At 39.1% G+C, this 21633-nt stretch overlaps 1 protein-coding gene across 3 annotated transcripts in view; it reads left to right on the top strand.

Annotated features, from left to right (window-relative positions):
- The window catches only part of ttc28 (tetratricopeptide repeat domain 28), a 229141-nt gene that overhangs the window by 127123 nt on the left and 80385 nt on the right, over positions 1-21633 (top strand). For all 3 annotated transcript variants that reach the window (XM_023343547.1, XM_023343546.1, XM_023343548.1), the window contains 3 exons: positions 11057-11204; positions 15832-16104; positions 18915-19045. In XM_023343547.1, the coding sequence (XP_023199315.1) occupies positions 11057-11204; positions 15832-16104; positions 18915-19045 (552 nt within the window). The remainder of the gene's footprint in view (positions 1-11056; positions 11205-15831; positions 16105-18914; positions 19046-21633) is intronic.

The raw sequence follows: 21633 nt of genomic DNA, 5'->3' as shown, positions 1-21633 counted from the left end.
GAATCAAAAGCAGGCGGAGCCCATGCAATGCTTTCATTAGACCTCGATGGCTGACTGCGACTCGTTTGAAGTATTGCAGGGCTCCTCTGGAGAAGCCATGCTGTCGGGCAGCCTGCTGCTGACTCTTGTTTGAAGAGGCAACTTTCCACTCAAGCCAGAGGGCTCTAATGAAGTGCTGACTCTGGCAAAGTGCCTTGCCTACTGTGTGTCACACTCGGAGAGGGTAACGACTTGGTGGACTTTGTTTCTCACTTTGGCATCTTCAGTGACAAACAACAAAAGCAACAGCCGCAGAAATCTGAAGATCTTTATTTACTTTCCAGACCAAAAATATTGTGGACATTACAATTTGATGTAAAACGCACATCTCCTGCTGCAAAGTGACTACATGAGTGTGACTCTTTGAAGAGTTGGTAGGACCGAGTCAGTTGGAGCTGTCATGGCGATTGGGTCTTATATTGAGCATTTGTTTCTTAGCCAGTTTTTAACAGAGGAACATTTTCTTTCAGCCATGCTTGAGTTCACCGTCAGAGCCAATTAAGGGAATACAAATAGAGATGGATGACATGGTCCTCGGGCCAACTGAGTGCAGAACCTGGATCAGGTAGTCTCCCTTTCTGTCTCTGTAAAGCTACACATAATTATTTTTACCTCTGGAACTTCGCATTTTGTCATGTAACAGCCATAAACTTCATTGTATTTTGTTGGTATTTTATTTGTATTGCATAATTGTGAAGTGAAATAAAAAATATACATGGTTTTCAATCTTTTTTTCCCTACATATTAGAATCAGTAAATTGCCACTGGTATTTATATCATTGACCCTTCGCTCTGACAGTTGCTGGATAAAATCAAATTCAACTCATTGCCTTCAGAAGCTACACAATTAGTGAACAGAGTTTATATCTCTATTCACTTTAATCACAATATAAATACAATCATTCTCTGAAGGCCTCGTGTGAAAGGTACAAATCGAAAATACAAAGAGCTCTGCATTTTATGGTACAAAGGAAGTCTTTTATTTTTAAAAAGAATGCAATAACCACCTGTATTTGTAGTTTATCTAAAGCTATGTTGGTTATTTATGAACGATTATGTCTTAAGATTTAAAAGGTTTCTGTCATGAATTAGGTTGATTAGTCATGAGAATCACGTGGTGGGACTCAGGTTGTAGTGCAAAAATGAATATTTAATGGTGATCCATAAAGAATACAAAGTCCAGGCAGGTGAGCAAAAGGCCAGGAGCTCAGACAATGGTAGCAACTGGAATAACATACACGAATGGAACAGAGGCAGGGTGTCGAGACACGACTCACGACAAACCATGACAAGGATCCGATAGGGAGCAGGGGACACAGGTGAGGTTAGATACAAAGGGAGTAATCAGGGAACATTAGACACAGCTGGGAATAATCAAAACACACAGACACAGGTAACCAAAAAACAGCACATAAACCTAAATCCTCACAGTTAAACATTCATTCAGAGCTGCAAAAGAATGACTTAGACCAGGGGTCTCAAACTCCAGTCCTTGAGGGCCGCTGTCCTGCAACTTTTAGTTGTGCCTCTGCTGCATCACACCTGAATAGAATAATTAGGTAATTAGCAAGGCTGGGAGAACTGATCTACACAAGGAGGAGATAATTAAGCCATTTCATTTCAGCGTTTTGTACCTGTGGCACATCTAAAAACTGCAGGACATCGGCCCTCGAGGACTGGAGTTTGAGACCCCTGGTTTAGCCCAAAGCAACTTCCTGTGCAAGAGTGGTCCAGTCAAAGTGCAGAAAATAGATCCAAGAATCTGTGGCAGGCTTGATAACATTAGTTCACAGACGCTCTGAATACATTCAATAGATTAAGCTGTTTTGCGAAGAAGAATGGGCAAAGTGTCTAAATTTGCAAACTAATCAAACAAAAAGATTTGGACAGCGTTTTAAAATAAATATTGAAGATTAGAGATTTTGACGCAATGGCAGGAAAAAAAAAACATCCTCTGGTTTTTGTATTAGATTTTTATGTCCACCTTTTAGTCTGGGTGGTTTCGAAGGCCCTCCTGCAGCCTGGTGGTTGCTCTCTTGTTCAGGTTCACCATCTGCCCTTGATTGATTAAAGCTCCTTTAAGTAATTAATGCCTACTTTAATTGAGAGTCAACCCTTGTGGCTGCAGGGATCGTGTGCTGAGTGAAGCCAAGGATCTAGTCGAGAGGGGCATGGAAATCTGTTTAGCACCCTGAACCTCTCAGCCACTCATCTAAAGGCTCTTTAAGATGTTAATAGGAATGCAAGTATGCAAGCCGCATCCATGTGACAAATCGAGCTATAAATCACGGCGGCAGTGTGACATGACTTTTCCAACATTGGGATTAACGTGCTGGGAATGAGCTGCAGGCATTTCGCGATTTTATTCGCTGGTTTATCACTTTCTATTGGTCTGTTTCCTTTGTGAAAACGGTCTGTTATGGCAGACATGCATGGAGCAGAAAGAAAATTGAATTTCTTCTGCCAAACAGTGCATTGTGACAGCATGTCACCGCATGATGCCACGGCTTGCCGCCATTGTGCCGTTTCATCTGCTGATGAATAAACAATATTAGCTTTTTCCCTTGTGCTTCACTTTTACTGCCACAATAGATGCGCGTTGCAAGCCCTGACCTTTTTTTTCTTTTGTTGAAGGTTCTCTTTGTCTTTTGGTAATTGTTTTTAGTAAACATTAAACCATCCTTCAGTCAGATAATGTGAGACACGGTGAATACAGAGTGGTCAGCATTGATTCCACATACCGGACTATGACCTTTTCCAATCTAAAGTCCTGCGCTGCCTGCCAGTTTGATGTGAGCCGGCTAATCGATTCCTCGCAGTCTTGAGAGACTCTCCCACTGAAATCTCTTCCAGGCCACCTGGAGTTTACCTAGATTTCATTGCTGCCACTCACTAAATAATGAAACATTTACCCTTCAATTGCCAGCTCCACAAAGAATAATTAATTTGCTCTCATTAAAGCCATCTAATGTAATGGCCTCATTAAGGGCTTTGGATGGAACAGCAGTCAACAGAGTCTGCAGCGCCCATTAGGAGAGATACATCAATGGATCATAAATATTTTACTACCACTACCTGAATGCAGATTGTGAGGGACCTCAGTTTGACTTGCACAGGTATTTAACATGCACCTTTGATTTGGGTTATAGCACTAATAAATAATGAGGTTAAGTAAGGCTCTTCTGCCGAAGCCAGTGCAGTCAGCATTTTGGTTAGGACCAAAATGCTGAGAAAAAGCAGCATTTTTCATCGACTAGCTGTATTAATAAAGAAAAGGCTCACTCAGTGGGAGGAAAAACTGGTTTGTCAATGTTTTTTCCTGAAAGATGCAGCACACACACTCCGACGGACACACTTGATCGATGCGGGTCAGTGCTGTTTGCTGGTTTAGGGCTCAGTCTTATTAGATTGGGTAGATGGTAATAGACAGGCAGCTGTATCATGCTTCTGTGTGACCTCAGGGGTTAAAGGTTTATGTTTGACCCAAGGCAGCAATTGTAGTGCCTTGGGTCAGCACGTTACAGGCCAGGATAGATCTTAGACCTCTTTCCTAATGGAAAATAAAGAGCTATACCTAAGGAGTTGTGTTGAGATGCATAGAAATGTGATATTAAATAGAGGTTTAATATGTTTTTTGTATAGTTGCGTGTCCAAATCAGTCTGCATTTCATTTTTCTTTTGGCAGCAGGTCTTCAAGCTAATTTACCATGATCAACATCTATCTGTGAATGGTAAATTAAGCAGCTGATCTTTGGTAAATCCTGTGAGTCAGCTTTTGATCGTAAAAGTATAATTGCAAGTACACTCATTGCCCAGTTCTTTAGATGCGCCTGTGCAATTACTGAGTAACATGAATATCTAAGCCATCATTCAGGCATCTAGACATGGTGAAGACAACTAGTTAAAGTTCAAACTGAGCATCAGAATGGGGAAGAAAGAGGCACTTAGGGACTTTCAACCTGTCTTGGTTCTTGATGAAGATGAGCTGATCTTATTTCAAAAGCTGCTGATCTACTACAATTTCCAGTACGTAGAATGGCCTGAAAAAGAGGCAATATCTAATCAGCTTTGTTTCTATGGACAGAAATGCCTTTCTGATGTCTGGGGTCAGAGGGGAATTGCCAGACCGTTTTGAGAGGATTTAGAGGCAACAGTAGCTCAAAAATAAACAACCCATCAGAACCATTTCAACTACAATAAAGTGGTAGGAGCAGAAATTGGTATAAAACCACAAAAAATAGATGCACACTGCCTTGTATCAACAGTTCAGACCACTTCTGTGGATCTAATTTACACGGTAAATGTGCAGAGTGTTGTTGATTGCTATGTTCATTATTCATCATACCCACTACTTCACTACTTGAGGCAGGATAACCTCAAGCTGGTTTCTAGAAGATGATAATGAGCCCATTGTACTTTAATGGCCTCCACAGTCACCAGATTTTGATTCAAAAGAACCTTTTGGATGTAGTGAACAGGGGGTTTGCATAATTGATTTTGCAGGTGATGACCGTCTGATGCTGCTGTGCCATTAAGAATTGAGATGGTTCTGAGAAAAAAACTGGTTAAATTCAATAAGGCGTGAACCAAATGTTCTAAACTAATACTGAAAACCTGGACAATTTTAGATTAAGATGTAAAGGAGATGCAGTAAAGGAGAAAGGAAACATTAGGGAAAATGCAACAATCTATCCCTTGGTGCTGTTGGTTCTAATATTATCTTGGCATTCCAGCCAGACTCCAAAGCTGATTTCAAGAACTTGTTTGTTGGAGACCAATAGGTGGTTTTCTGTGGGGGGATATCGACATATCCATCTTCACTTTGTATTTTTGTGTGTGGAGTGTATTTGCAGCCTGCTGATTTGGGTTCTTTTTGTTGGCGGTAGGTGCTCGGCTCAAAAGGAGTGTTTGAGAACCACTTGCCCTGTTGGTGATTAGAAACCTTCTGCAGCTGGTGTGCCCTGAACACCACAGCAGTGAATGGTGTGGTGCGCTCTTGGACAAGGTTACAAGGCTTGCATTGATTTCTACATTCAAGTGTATCTTTATTATTGCTGATCACCGATCAGGGCACAGCAAGTGGCACAAAGCTGTAGGCTACAAAGGAACAGCTGCTTTTGTGTGAAAGGTATTAGTGATTTTTTTTTTAGAAGCATGGATGAGCATTACAGGCGTGAGTATATAGGCTTGTGAATTTAGAAACCTTGTCTGTGATAATCAGTATTCATAAACTGGTTCGAGAGTTTGTTCTTTGACAAAAAAAGAGTAAGAGATCAAAGGGAAACAGGCTGAACAACTAGATCTGACAGGAATTTATCTTTGAAACAGTTAAATGACAGTCAGCATCAGCAGGGGGGGAACATTTTCTCTCCTACAGATGTGTAAGACACCTGTCCAATAGCTAAAATCTAACTTTACTTCTCCAGGTAGTTTTTGGGCTTTTACTTTGTTTATTTTTATTTACTTTTATGCTCTGCTGCATGTCCTTTAGCAATTTACAAGCACATTTTTCATAGCAAACAATACGTTTCTGCTATGATTCTTGCTGAATAATCGATACTATTTTGATGTGTTTTGAGATAATTTTTCTATTGAAATCCACATCTATGTCCAACTTTCCACCAAGTATGTTGTTGATAAATTTTGAGGTAGTCCTTCGTGTTCATTTTTGACCCCCCCCGCCCAGCACCACCAGCAATGAATAGCCCCACGTCATGATGCTACCACCACTGTGCTTGACAGTTTTACTTAAGCATGTAAGCCTTAGCTTTGATCCTCCATACACATTTTCTTGTAGTTGTGGCCAAATAGCTCAATGTAGCCATACAGTTGTCTCATTTTATTATTAAGCTTTTCTTTAGAAACACTCAGCTTGTTAATGTGAAGCACTGAAAATGTTAGTCGTGCATGAAAATGTTGATTTTGGATCAGTTGGGTCTTTTCTGGTTGGCGTCCTCTCAGCCCATGGGGACATTAATCTTGATATTCATCAATCCTCCTTGGAAACAAAATGATTCAACTAAACTTTGAAAATCCCTAAATGCCATAATATTTATTATTCAATAAATTAGCATATACATCCCTATGAGTTTTGTCAGGTTAAAAATGCTTTTTGAAAATCACAATCTTTAAGCAGGTATTAAACACACTTAGCCCACATTTCTGTTTTTAGAAACATTTTTTTATTTATCTGAGGTAATATTCTTATTTTAAATGTTGTGTTTTCATTAGCTGTAAATGAAGAATCATCATAATTAACATTGATAAAGGCTTTCAAACATCCACATTTCACTTAGTGATAAAGTTTCTAAACCAAACAGGCTTTTCAATAATATTCGAATTTATTGAAAGGGTTTGTATTCCTGTCGATATAAAAAAAACTCTCACTGGAACTGTACATCCAATAGTACAGCCAATAGTACAGATATGTATATATATATATATATATATATATTTTTTTTTTATTTACATTTTATTCAGTTGCCTCTGTTTCTGAGAGTTTTCAGTGGGAGAGACAAAAGTCATCCTTTTTTAAGAGAGTATAATAACTTCCTACAAACAGTAAATCTCAGTCACATTAAACTAAGCCACACGCCTGTCCTGCTCTTGTTTTTATTTTTGCAGTCATTTAAAGTAACAACATCACTAGTCGAGATATTGAATTTCTTCTTTTAAGCCTGTTAGGCCCAAAGCTTGAACGGGGACAGACAAGTGCAAACACAGACATGTTCCCTGGGGCCAAGGACACCCCTGGGGTTATGGTGTGCTGAAGAGGAGCCTAAGGAAGGGGCAAGGACATATGCCGAGACATTAATCTGCTAATACATAGAAAGAGCCTGAAACAGCTGGTGTTGTGCCAAACTCGCAATCTTAATCTTGTAAACTTTCTGTTCAGCTGCACCAACTGTGAGCCTTATTGTGAACAACAGAGCTGTCACTGGAAGAAATGTGTCCATGCTTCATTGTAAGTGTCTTGTTAGTGCGAAACAGAGCACATGCAGAAGTGCGCGAGAGCTGTTTTTGTGTGAGTGCGTGTGTGTAGGCGTGAGCGTTGGTTCCCCGCAGTGTGCATCACAGTATATTAGGAAAGATTTTTTGCATCATTTCCCCTCTTCCTCCAAAGCATAAAAACATGAATATTTAAAACTACATCAAACAAGCATTCATGAAATATTAAAATGTTCAAGTCAGAAGAAAAGCTTTTATCCTCGCTCATTCTTAAGTATTTTGTAGCTTCTACACACTCATTAACACACATGTGCAAATGGACATGCGTGTTAGTCCTCTGTGAATTTACCCACGGGTTAGAATGACAAGTCTTCCTGCTGGATCCACTTTTCTGTGACATCAGCACTTTGATCCTTTTTTTTAAATTAAAAAAAAGGAAAGATAGAGTAAGGTTTTAGTCCATATTGAAATTTAGGCAAAATACATGATAAAAAGTCTTGGTTTGTGGATGTCATGGGTAGCAGATACGAAGGCACGCGTGTGTTGTGAGAAAAGTACCAATAGGGGATTGTAGTAGGGCTTCCTGTTTGTGGCTGAAAGATAAGCAGTCATTTATGTCATTTAAGTTTCATCTCTGCTGTATGTTGACGAGGCAAAGTTGATCCGTTCCGTACTCACTCTTTTTTGCCTCCTCTTTATCAGTCCCTTTCACCCAGTTTGTCTGTGTGTACAGCTTAGAGCTAGACGCTGCAGTAATTACTTAAGCAGCGGCTCTGAGCGGACGCTGCTGTGTTTTTAGAAAAGATCCTGTTAAGCATGAATTGAGAGGGAAAAAAAACACATGTAGGAGTAAAATCTTGTTCTCACTTCACTTGTAGGGCCTCACGGCCAAAAGCAGTGAACTCATCTCTGTCGCACTCTGCCGTAATCTGGATTTACATTAAATGAAGGTGCTATGAGAGTTATGTGCTGCGGGTAAGATATTGACCCTCTGTAATGTTTTTAACAGAACCTCGCCTAATAAATTCTGAACCGTCCCTTTGAGGCTTGAACTTAAATTTATCTGTTTCCCTTGAGCTTCTCTCTGTGGCATGAGTGCATTTCATTAGCATTAAGCCTCTGTGATGTAAATTTTTTTTTTTTTTTTTAGATGAATCCTCTCTGTTAAATTGACTTATTGGATTATAAGGCTAGGGGTATAGTGTGCTTATTATTCTTTAGTCACATGATGTCATTTAAAGGAAGCAGGAGATTAATGACAAAAATCCCTTGTAAGGCCCTGGGGAACATTAATGTTGTCATTTCTGACCATGTTTGTTTATTTTTTATTTATTTGTGCTTGGTTTTACTTTATTTTAATTCTTAATCTACCAGATTTAGAGGACATAGATGCTAGCACAAGAGGTACAATGATGCTAGTAGTTGATGCTACTTTTTTGATTGAAGGAAAGCTTTATTTTATCCATCTTTTTTCTCTACTTCTGTTCCTAGTCGCTTCCATCGGGGCCCTTAAGGGAATCACAGGAGGGCAGGGCATTTTGTAGGGTAAATCTAATCAACGAGAGAAGTGCTTTTAAATGTCTTCTTTTCCCTTGGGCAAAATGTTTTGCGGGAGCGCTCAGTTCTCACCGGCGTATCATGCCCAAACTCCACCGTTTCAAAATGCAATTAATATTGAGCAGGTACCCGGGCCTGCGGTCCCCGTCATATAATAACAATGTTAGAACAAAGGTTAATGCTTTGAATTTAATCTCTGTCCTCGTCATTTTTAGTGAAGTTGCGTTGCAAGTGAGGGGACGTGGGCAGAGGGGTACGGAGAGTGATTTGTAGTCTGTGTGCGGCTCAGACGGAAGCGAAATTAATTACTGGTCTCTATAAATTCAATGTCATGTCTCATTTTGTTTAATCCCCCCCTTATTTCTCGGTTCGTAGTGGTTCTAGTAGAGAGGCTCGGAAAGACTAATGAAAAGGCCTCTTAGATGCTAATGGCAAATTAGCCTTAGTGTCACTTTTGGAGGCTGTGAGTGGAATGACTGCCTACTCACTCAGGATATGGTCAAGTGGCAGCCGGGGCTGCAGCTCCTCTTGCATAAACACACACATGAAAACACCAAAATGTTTCTAAAGATGACAGCTTCCCTACATAGTCTTTACTTCTTCCTTTTTCCCATGCTTTGTAGCCGCAGTTGTCTCTCAGAACAGTCGCATCTACGACTTTTATCTCAGAAGTGCTCAGTTTGCCTTTTTCCTTGGAGGAGTTTGTGGTTTGGATCATGAATACTGAGTTGAGTCGAGTTCTTTAAGTCTTTGTGGTTAATGCTAAACTGGACCAGAGTCAGATTTAACAACTTACTTGGATTATTGTATGATCAAGCCTCAAATATAAAAATATTTTGAATTACACGTCTGCACGGAACCTAATTATTTTTCTCTCGGGAGTCCAAACAGACATAAAAAGGAAACTTATTGATGGGGGCTTTAGATCTCAGAGACGGCATCTGTTTTAGGTTTCACTCTGCTAAATGTTCCAAAACACTTTATTCTCTTATGAAAAGAAATAATCTGACACAAGCTGCATGCAGTTTGTGACAGTTTATGTGTGTTTCTCAGCTTTATAAATAAATGATTGAATGACAAATCTGTCTAATTTTTGTCTTTTTGAAGGACCATTCTGTTACGGCTGCCAGTTGTTTGACTTTTACAACTACATCCTGTCACAGTCAATTGTGTACAAATGGATGTGGTCTCTGGAGCTATATAAAGTCTTTGCATTGCATTTAATTTAGAATTATATGTGGATAAATACAAGGTAGTCCATATATGTGGCGTGAGGGGAGACATGGTTTTCATTTAGTTTCCAAATACAAGAAAAGCTGAATTGTGGCATGCATTTTTGTTTCATTTTCTTTACTCTGATACCCAAAATAAAAGTCATTGCAACATGCAGCTTTTAGAAGTCACCCAATTTTTAAAGAGGACCTGCCAAAGTCCACTGCTGCTCTGCCAGTGGGACATTTTTAGTTTTTCAATAAATCTGGCTTTTATGGAATAGTGGCACAAACAAATTTATTGTTGGAAGAAATACTTAAGAAGTCCAATTTGTTGTTTGCCTCGGGCCATGTGGGGGGATTCAGTAAACATGTGGAAGAGGTTGCTCTGGTCTAATGAGAAAAACACCTGAATAGTTTGGCAAACATTCGAAACGTCATCTGGTGGAAAATAACACTTCACAGCTCCGTGAATGTGCACACCATGTTGGTGGCAGCAGCATGCGGTGGGGATACTTTTCTTCAGCAGCAACAGGAAAGGTAGCGAGAGCTGATAGCAAGGTGGGTGGAAGAAAATCCTAAACCTACTGGCTGAGCTACAATGAAATGATTTCAATCAGTTTCAGGTATTAGAAGGGCCTAGTCAAAGTCCAGATTTGTTAGAGATGCATCCAAAAACACCTGCACCCCATAGCTGGAATCCCAGCTAAAGTTCAACAAAGTATTCACTGACTTGGCTTACTACATGCAACCATACATTTTAAGTTTTTTTTTTTTTTTTTTTTTTTTTTTTAAAAAGAAGGGAAAAAAGAAAACCATGAATCCCAACTTCACATCTTATTTCATTGGTCTGTCGCATAAATTCTAAATAAAACATTTTGTAGTTTGATTGTAAATTTAGAAAAAAAAAAAAAATTCAAATTGAAACTGTATGAATACTTTTCTTATTTTTTTTGTACTTATCACACACACACACACACACACAAACAGAATTCCCAGCATGCTGAGAGAAAAAAAGCCAAACACGTTGCTCCTCAGGAGGCAGCCATCCAGAGTGTAACATGTGCATTTATGTAAAACTTATAATCCAATTAACAAGCACAAAAAACCCCGCTGATCATTCTATAATGGGGGTACAAAGCAAAGAGGTGCCATGTTTGGTTGAAACCGCTCATGTGGAAGAAATGCAAATGGCGTGAAATGAGTGTGTCTGGTAATGTGTTTGATTAAAGCCCCATGCTGTGGTAAACGACCGGATCCCTGATAACTCTTTCTGCTCCCCTCTGTCATTTGTTTTTCAGGCATACTTCCGACAGGGTGTTGCCCTTCAGTACCTTGGTCGCCATGCGGACGCACTGGCCGCCTTCGCCTCTGGGCTGGCCCAGGACCCCAAGAGCCTTCAGCTGCTTGTGGGGATGGTGGAAGCCGCCATGAAGTCACCACTACGAGGTGAGATCTGTTGAAGCTCAACCCACTCCTCTTCAGCATGCCTGTATCAGTAGATATTCATGTATATTTCACTCTCTTCGTTGCTGCACGTATTTTGTCCTACTGCCTTCTAAATGACTTTCCTCACAGATAATCCTTGTTCTGTCAGTCAATACGTATCTTGGAGTGACTTTATCTGTCATTTTTTTTCAGCTTTACAGCAAGCAGGCACTCTCTACGTCTATCTATCTTTTTTCTTTGTTACCGACTGTTTGTGTCGAGTACTTACCTTCGGGCTCAGAGGCATGATGCCTGCCGCTTCAGCATGTCTTATTGTCACTCAGCCTGATCGCACACACAGATAGCCTGTTATCTAAATGAGCATCCAACATTAATGCCATTGTTTTTGCCTGGCCTCATGTAAGCTCTTTTTCCTAAAGCTGAGTGGATCTTTAGCACTGCGGCGAAACCGAGGTTGTGACTATTGGACTGATGATGTTGCTGGGCCTCATTACCTGTTGGATGTCACTGAGTGCGATGGTATCACTGTGGAGCCAATCCGACAGTTCTTCCTCTGATAATCCAGGGGACATATTCAAACCGTCTGATTGGTGTTTTACTTTCTCATTATTCATAAAATCCATCAGAACTAATAATTTCCAAAATGTTCTCTCTGTACAGGTCTAAATAAAAATGGAAATTAAGTAGTTATTCAAATAAAAATAAAAAAATGTTATATGGACTCATTTTGTTGTGGCTCACACAACCATGATAAAGACAGAACATAGACTAGAACTGCTCCTCAGTGGGTTGACATTTCTATATTAAAAATACTTTTGCATTGGTCCAAAAGATCTTAGATTCCTCAGTAGGTAGAGTTTGCAATGACCCTTCCTGGAAAGCATGTCAATGTTTTTTCTTTTGGTTGTATTTGTATACAAATGTAAAGCTTTGCTTTTTTAACAAAGTTCCTACTATAAGTTAACATTTTGATTATATTCTACGTACCTGTTTTACTTGTTTACTTCATGTTTTCATTTTTCATCACCCTTATCTCTTTGCCAAACTATCGCGAAATTGGTCCCTGAATAAACGTGAGCTGGTTTTGTGTAAACTAAAAAAATGTATTTGCAAAATTTGGGTGCAGATTCAAAAAGAAAAAATGGTTTGGAGAGTGGAGAATGAAGCGTCCATCTTAGCCACTATGAGCTTTTCAGGCTTCAATTGGAACCAAAACAAAAACAAACCAAATTTGGGTCTGAGCCCAGACCAGTCCATTGTGGACTAGAATGGGTGTTCTCTGTAGGGAAAGAGCAATATTTAGGCCAAGCCGCTTAATCCCCTAATTGTTTACCCCACTTCCCTGAGTGCCAAGCAGTCGTGGGAAGACCTAATCCAAGGTGTGTTAAGGAGAGGTAGCTAGGTCAAAGGATTAAAAACAATGATCCTCTCAGAGGGACTGTTGGCACATGGCGACGATAATCAATATTATGCCGGCAAACAGGGAGGATAATCTGTGTTACACAGCCAAAGTCCCTGTAGAAGTGAAAGGTAGGCATGTACTGCTTTCTCTTCTTTAAGGGAGGAAATTCATACCCAGATTCAGTTGTTACACTATAGAAAATGTTGGACAACAGCAAAAATAAAGAATGGGATGTTTTAATCAGGTGATGAATTTTTACATGCAGTTTTTCCACATACACTGATATGTGATAAAAAGGTAACTTTTAAAAAAAACAAAAAATGTTTTTTTTTTTCAGGTATCGCCTTATGTGCAAGTCCTTCATATTACTATGTAATCTGTGTACAGTAATGTTTTCTTTTGTGTATTTACAGTATAGCTGCATTATATTGTCATGTTGCCAGATTAAATATGATTGCAGTGCATCTTTATATCACAGATAAATCATAGTTCAGTGCATCTTTAGTGAAACCACTTTTAATTTGATTACATCCACCAAAATAGACAACTGAAAAACTACAGTAGAGAACGACAAACACTAAAAATGTTCTGTGTCTTGAGGACACAGTCAGCAGTCTATTTAAAACAAGAAAATATAGTTTTTGAGTATTTAATGTTATGGATGTTTTGTTTTATTCTTGATTCCTATTTCAAGGTTCAATGTTTTTTCAGAATTACCTTGTTGATGGCTGTGTTCATCCCAATGACATCTCAGATCTTGTGTGTCTCATGGCTTGGTTCAGTCCAGATCCTCCATCTATTTATGTGCCAGTGTTGTGCGTAGGGAACAGTGCTCTCCAGTGTTGTCACAACGACCTGATTATGAACATAACAGCCATGACACCTTTTTAAAAAAGCTTCTTTTTTTTTCATCGTTTGATTTATGACTCAGCTCTCAATGTCACTCTGAAGGCAATTACAAGGTGTGAATGGATATAATATGCATGCACTGTCTCCATAACTACGACGTTCTGCCAAGTGCCGGAACAGAGGAGATGCTCTTTCAAGTGTTCTTGAAAGAGCATCATCAGTTATGCTTTTGTGTGCTTTTACGGGGATGCAGCTCATATTGAGTAAGCGTGCATGTGTGTGTGTCTGTGTGTGTGTACAAAAATGTATAAGCATTTTTGTGAGGGTCTAAGATATACTCCATTTGTTCTGATGTTTCTGTGTTTAAATGTTTGTAAGTAAATTCTTAGCAGCTCCTTAAACTTTGATCTGATAATAAAAAGTAAATCAGACATCGCATAGATAGAGATTATCTGAAGTGTGCAATGCTTTGATCTAATTGGAAACAACTCAACCATATATTTTTACACATTTTTTCAAGTGTGGTGTGTATTTCAGCGTTACTGAGAAATTAGTTATAGAACCACCATTTCCCACAGTTACTACTGCGAGTGCTTCTACCAGCTTTGCACATTTGGTGACTGAAAACGTTTCTACTCTGTTCACTGAAAAAGTACCGAGTCTCTGCCAGATGGAGTGAAAGCATTTGTTCTCATCAGTTATCTAGTCTTTACCACAGATCCACAATTTGATTTATGTTTGGGCTTTTCCTGGTCCATTCTAACACATTTTGCCACCTTTCATTGTAGCTCTCACCGTGTCTTTAGACTCTTAGTTTTGGTTTTAAAATCAAATCTCGCCTTATCCTTCTCCACAACTTTCTCACGCTTCTATCTGCTGTGTTCCTCCCTCAGTGATGCTGTTTATTCACAAATGTTTTCTAACAAACCTATAAGGCCTTCACAAACAGTTGGATTTATACTGAGAATAAATTACACTCAAATACTTAGAAAACCTATTGTTCTCACTGAATGTGTTTTCACTTATCAGAGTAAAGGGGACCGAGTACCAACGAATAAAACACTTTTATTTTTATTTGTGACACATTTATAAAACAATGTCTAGATTTATTCCACTTTAAGGTAATGTTCTACTTTGTGTTCCAACATAACACGCTGTTCGTGGTTATGTAGCAAAATGTTGAAAGGTTTAGGGGATGTAAATATTTTTGGTATGTACAGTACAGACCAAAAGTTTGGACACACCTTCTAATTCAATGGGTTTTCTTTATTTTCATGACTATTTATAAGGCAAGAAATCCCACTTATTAACCTGACAGGGCAGGTTGACCTATGAAGTGAAAACCATTTCAGGTGACTACCTCTTGAAGCTCATCAAGAAAATGCAGAGTGTGTGCAAAGCAGTAATCACAGCAAAAGGTTGCTACTTTGAAGAAACTCGAATATAAGGGGTATTTTCAGTTGTTTTACACTTTCTTGTTTAGTGCATATTTCCACATGTGTTATTCATAGTTTTGATGCCTTCAGTGTGAATCTACAATGTCAATAGTCATGAAAATAAAGGAAACTCATTGAATTAAAAGGTGTGTCCAAACTTTTGGTCTGTACTGTATCTAGAAATACAGGCACAAAGGAGCACATATGCATCATTAGACACAAAGACCTACATACAGTTGGTCAGGTCAGGACGTTCGATGTTGCTGTCTGCCACAGGGCTTTATAATCTGAAAAGGCTCTAGATCCCCAATCCCATGAGGTCCACCATTGATTTATGTCATTGTGTGAGTTTTCAGCCTCTTCAGAGGTCACCTTGTACATCTCCTTTGGTCTTTGCTCCTGCATTACATCTCCACTGCATACTGGCATGAGCTGCTTTTGTTTTCCCATCATCCTGTCATTTTAAAGTGAATAACCTGCTGTAGCTTTCTCAGACATTTTACCTGACAAAAGGAAGAAATATTGGCACAATCTTGTTACGTGGTTTGTGAGAATGATTGCTAGCAATTGTCTAAACATTTGTCATTTTATGCAGTGAAAATTGCTTTAGATAGACCAAGTCAAAGAGTAAGGATGAAAAAATGGATCATTCAGTGCATTGAGTTATTGTTAAATTGTCAAGGACAGCCGTCGCTTAGCCGAGCAACAGGCTATGATTAAGGACGCTGCTAAAAGCTGTTATTTAAAGAAAGTAAGGGCAGAGTGGAGATAAATCCCACCTTTACACAGAATGTACAAATCTGCAACTCATTTCTCATAATCTACCTCGTGTTATTGTTACTCAGCATATCAGCAGAATGGGGTTTTTTTGTTAGTTTTTTTTTTTTTTTGCTTTGGGACCCTTCATAATCTGTGTCTAACATGTCTTTGCTCTGCACAGATTCTCTGGAGCCCACCTATCAGCAGCTTCAAAAGATGAAGCTGGACAAAAGTCCCTTTGTGGTGGTGTCTGTGATTGGCCAGGAGCTACTGACAGCGGGGCACCACACGGCCTCCGTGGTGGTGCTGGAAGCCGCTTTGAAGATAGGAACGTGCAGCCTCAAGCTTCGCGGCTCCGTCTTCTCCGCCCTCAGCAGCGCCCACTGGTCCCTGGGCAACACAGAGAAGAGCCTCGGATACATGCAGCAGGACTTGGAGGTGGCCAAGACCTTAGGTATGTCAGCTGGGAACGGGCGTCAATTATTTCCGTTAGCTACGTTTTGAAATTCGCAGTAATGACACAAATATTTAAATTTTAAAAATATTAAGATAAATATTATATAATAATAGTAGTAATAATGACGAAACACTGAACAACTACAAGGTATAAAAGTCAACCAGCTTTTGAGTCGGGGGTGTAGATTACATAAGGGGCATTTACTGACTGAAATAAAATCAGATTTTTTGTTTCCAAATCCCAGATCAAGCTAAAAGTTGTATTGTTTTGGTCAAAAGCGGATTTCTTGATGCATGTCATACTGTAATAAACAAGAATATTTTGCTTCTAATGACAACAATTTTTTTATATGTCATCACTGGTGTTTACACTGAAGTCTTAAAAAACTCTCAGTTACTGCACATCCTTGTTATTGCTTCCCTTTTTCCCCTCCAACAATCAAGTGATATGTTTTGATGAATACATCAAAATGACACTTTGCATAATATGAACTCAAAATGTCACCGCTTCTTCCATTATTAAGATTCAAATGCTCATTCTTCATAGTTTCATCGTCATGTTTTATTACTGACTGAGTGTTCCTCAGCATGGAGGAAATCAGTGCTGCATATATTTCCTCAGAGATGTTCTGTCATTCTTCAAAAGACATTTTGCTTTCTGCTGGAAGGGTTGTGTTTTGCTTAGTTTCTCTTTAAAATACCCCAAAGGTGTAAGAAGTCGTTCAGCAAACCTGGCAATGTCAGAGCTCTCACTTTGTTTTTCACTCAAAACTGTTTGGAAATTTTAGAAAAAGTCATTGGGTAGTTAACATAAAGTTTTCTAATCAAGGTGGGATATGTATATATATTTATATATATGTATTTATAAGTGCCTCTGCCTTGTAGATATCCAGATATGGTCATGTATTAAAGTCCTACCTCCAGTCTTTTCTGTCATCGTTGTGCAATCATGAGAGATCTTGGGTAGGTACCTACCTGGCAAAGTGAACCCAAATTTATCTTGATCTGATCTGATAAATGAGTTAACTTTCAATATTCATTTGTCTCTTTTTGTTGTTCTTCAGTAGAGTTTAATGTGTGGCAACAAGCAGGACATTTTTTTCTTGGATGTCATCCATAGGTACTGATATATGACTGTGCCCTTTTAAATTATATGAAATGTTATACAAACTAATTTTCACAGATACATTCTCTGTCAAATCTGTGTTCAGAGATAATTTATAAAAGCAGTAAGCTATTTTTGTAATTCTGGGACTATTTCTGAGTACTAATGCAATTTTTAGCTAACTTTTATGCAGTGTCCCTGTATCATTTTTTGTCTTTGAGTGTGACTACAGTATTAATAAGTAAAGTTGTACAGCTTGTATGTTGCTAAATTTAGATAAATTCCATTTTGTTCTAGTCAATAACTACTTTGCTACTGTTTAAAAGCTTGTGGCGAATATCCAGCCTTTGGTTTTTGTAAAACTTTTAACTAGACAATAGTATTTTTTTTGCCAACTCTAAATTCTCTTCTTTGAGTCAACATTTCCAAATCATGTCGTGTTCCAACAGAGGTTGAAAGCTTTAAAAGTTGCAGCTTTTTTCTGCTCCATTCAAACTTCCAGTTGTGTACTAAAGGTCTTGTTGTCTCTAGCTGTCATGCAGCTTGAATGAAGCACAGCACAAGCACCTCCAACATGACTTTCTACGTCTCTTTTTTTCTATTATTAGTTTGACTTAGTGAAAATAGCTAATTCTGACAACAAGTCTCCGGTTTGGGAGTGGTTACTGTGGTTACTGGTTCTGACCAGTCGCAGTCAGAACCAGTAGACCTGAAAATGTTTTGATTCCGATAACCACTCTATTTCTTGACCAACCTCTAATATTGAGAATTGATTACATTTATGTAACATTGATGTGACACTGCCTAACATGACTCAACTTTACTGATGATGAGGTGGATAAACAGGGTAACTGCAGTGATTTCAGGTCACTCTTGCCTGTTAGTTGACTTTCTCAGTAATAAATGTGATTCATTTTGAGCCTTTGTTTAGATTACAACATTTCTGCTCACTGCAAAATCCTGTTAGCTAACTGTAAACCAATTAATTACCAAATGACTTCATCCTACTTTTTAAAAATGTTAGCACATTCATATGCTAACATGTTTAAGCTAACATTAGCTTTAAGCTAAAAACAGACCACTAGCTTAGCTGCTGCCTCTTCTCTCATTTATCTCAATGAATTATAGCATAATTTTGAGTAAATCTTGTAGTGAGGCTTATTTTCAACTTTCTCAAGTGTTTAAGGTGATTTAACAATTCTTTAAAAGAAAAAAAATTCCACTTGCTGTGGAAACTTTACAGAATGGGAAAAAAAAACATTAAGCAAAAAAAAAAAAAGAGCAGCACTGACTGGCTCCACTCGTCTCACCCCCACACGTTTGACACATGAGTGGGCAGAGCAGCTGGAGATAAGAAGCGGAGGTTCTCAGATGGAGCGCAGAGACTTGAGCTTTACTTTGGCCCTTACTGTGAGGCCTCGCTGTCAGACAGAAATAATAAGGCTTTCCCCTTTTGCCCTCCGGAGCTTTAAGATCAGCACTACCAGCTGTCAGAGAAGCTGTTCTTGCAGGGAAGAACGCAGAACGGCCACTTTACCTTTTAAGGGTGCAGTGGCATGCAAGTGGCAATACATGTATTTCATTACACAGAAGGCTGATATGAAATAAACACCACTTGATTTCTAATTGTGTCCAGCAGATAGTTATGGTGTGTGTCAGGGTGTCTGTTGTTGTGTTTCAAGTCTTTTGTTCTACCTCTTCAGGTGACCAAACTGGGGAATGCCGTGCTCATGGGAATCTGGGCTCTGCATTCTTCTCCAAGGGGAACTATCGTGAAGCATTAACCAACCATCGCAACCAGCTGGTACTGGCCATGAAGTTAAAGGACAGAGAGGTAAGTAGTGTTACAGCGACCCTGAAATGAGTAGAGCAGGCCAACTGTCACTGCAGAGGATAATAAATTGAGGTGGATTCTTTTTTTCTTTCCTTGAGTCTCATATTGAAAATGCAGGATTGTGCTGTGCCTTGAAATTCCTCTGTTCTCCTGGTTTGGAGGACACGTGAAGGGTAAATATGAAGGACACAGAAATGCGGCTGCTCTTTGTCACTTCAGGAAAAAAATGAGTGTGAAATTGGTGCAGAGCATACATAGAGGGGATGGTGGATGAGAAATAAGAGTTTGAGCAACAGACTCAGATAATGGGAAGCTTTAGCTGCTGCTATTATCGGTGCTAACTGTTAATGCAGATTTTAATCAGATGAATACCTGACTGCGTGGCCTTCAAGCATTCACAGTTTTTGAACTGTAATTTGCAGGAAATAATTTGATTTGGAAGGAAGGAAAAGATCTGGCCGGCCAGATCCACTTTTCATCCTGTGCTGCCCTCTTTCTCTGCTTTCTGTCTCTCAGCTCTCTCTGTCTCTCTGCCCGACCTTTGTGGTCATTGTTGTGGGGTGACAGGTGCTTGTTCCTACACAATTCCCGTCACACAAAGAGAAGAATGGCCTCCTGTTTCCCCTTCCTTATCCTTCCTACCAGACTGGCAGGCCTGCTTGTTTTTGTCACTTCATATCGGGAGGCATTTAAGGAATCACGTCAAGTGCAGCACAATACACCAGGACGGAACTGACCATTGAGGAATGAGGACAGAGGTGTCTTTGACGTCTCTTACTTTCAAAGATCAAAAGTATGACTGTGTGGTCAACTTTCCCTTACAAAGGTATTGATGGCCCTTGAACCTTTTCACATTTAGTCACGTTAACAGCTACATTTATTAATGTATTTTGAAGAGGTTTTAAGCAACAAACAAACGCAAAGTAGTGCATACTGTGTATGTGTTCCAAAAGAAAAAGTGTGCATTGTTTCGTACAAATAAATCTGAAACTGTGGCATGGATTTATTTTTTTATCTCAATACTTTGTAGAACTCCCTTTCACAGCAGGTATCGCTGCAAGTCTTTGGGGGTATGTCTCTACTTGCTTTGCAGATCAAGAGACTGAAAGACTCTAATCTTCCTTGCAAAATAGCTCAAGCTTTGTTAAACTATCTTTGAAGATCAATTTCAAGTCTCACTACAAATCAGATTCTCAATGATATTTATATTTTTACAATTAATCTACACAGTTTTATTGCAGTTCCGGCTGTAGGTTTAGGGAAGGTGAACATCGACCTTTATCTCAAAGGGTCTTCTTGGGTTTCTGCTAAAGAAAATGATTCTTACAACATGATGCTCCCACTGCCATGTTTAATACTAGTGAGATTTTGTTTTGAGTTTCAGTTTTCCACCACACATGATTAATTTTGATCTCATTAGACTAAAGTTGTAGCAAACTTTGAATGGGACTTCTCATAGCTTTCCCCCTGCAATACCATCTTTACTACTTTTCCTTCATTTTTTCCCTCCCACTTTGTTTATTTACCACTTATTGGTTTATCACAGAAATTCATATAAGATCAATTAAGCTACATTGAAATAAGTTGTTGTACCATGAAAATGTCATAAACCTGTAATGGAAATCATTTTATTAGTAAGATTCAGCTCTGAAGTTCATGTTTGGATTTTGTCTCTTGTAGGGAAACAATAAGTCGTCTGTCCTCCCAGTCCCCCCTCCATCTACACACAAAGTAATTTTCAAAGTAAACTGTTCTCTTGTGAGAACAGCATCATGCCTGGGCCCAGCTGAGGACAATGAACTCCACAAATGGTTGCATCATATACAAAACCTTGTGATTGGCTCCTAACAGCCCACCCTACTTTCCTCCCCGGCTCTGCTCTCGTTCATCCCGAGGCCCCCTAATCAGAATCATATGTGTGTCACACCACCTGGTCTCCTTCAGAACACACTGGAGCCTGGTGCGCAGCTCATTACGGCCAGCCGGGTGTTTTTGTGTTTCTGATGTGGACTTTTTTATCTGGCCTCTCTGAAGCTGAGGTCACTTCCTAGGGGCCCTGGGACAGGATGTTGTTTCTGACGGGATTTCCCATGTGTAGTCTACGGTCTACGAGCTTTGAGAAGATCCAACGGACTCATGATGTATAAATTTTCAAAAAGCAACAATTTCAGTCTTTTGTGAATTATAACGTTGAGTTCACTACAATGACTAAGTTTTTGGATGTATTTTGGAAAATCTTACAGTAAAGTGATTAGTATGATAAAGTTCCCTAGTAGACCATCCTGGTATGATGCAAATGATATAAAACTATAAATAAGTTTTCTTTATAGATTATACAGTTCATGTGTTTGTGTATAAATATCCCTTAATCTACATTTTTTTACTCCAATGTTTAATGAAAAAAAAAAAACAATAATTAAAACACGGATGTTATTAAAGCTTCAGATTAGAACTTATCAACTCAATTGCTAACATCTGGGGATGTGATGACATCATTAAATGGAAGCCAGATAAGTCACTGAGGTCAAGTAGCCGCATGATCAGAGGTTTAAATATAAAGAGGTGGAGGATGGTCCTCATCAGGTCCA

Source organism: Xiphophorus maculatus, chromosome 12 (assembly GCF_002775205.1).
Source record: "Xiphophorus maculatus strain JP 163 A chromosome 12, X_maculatus-5.0-male, whole genome shotgun sequence".
Classification (NCBI taxonomy): Eukaryota; Metazoa; Chordata; class Actinopteri; order Cyprinodontiformes; family Poeciliidae; genus Xiphophorus; species Xiphophorus maculatus.
The sequence above is the reverse complement of the archived record's forward strand: the minus strand, read 5'-3'. Positions and strand labels throughout refer to the sequence as shown.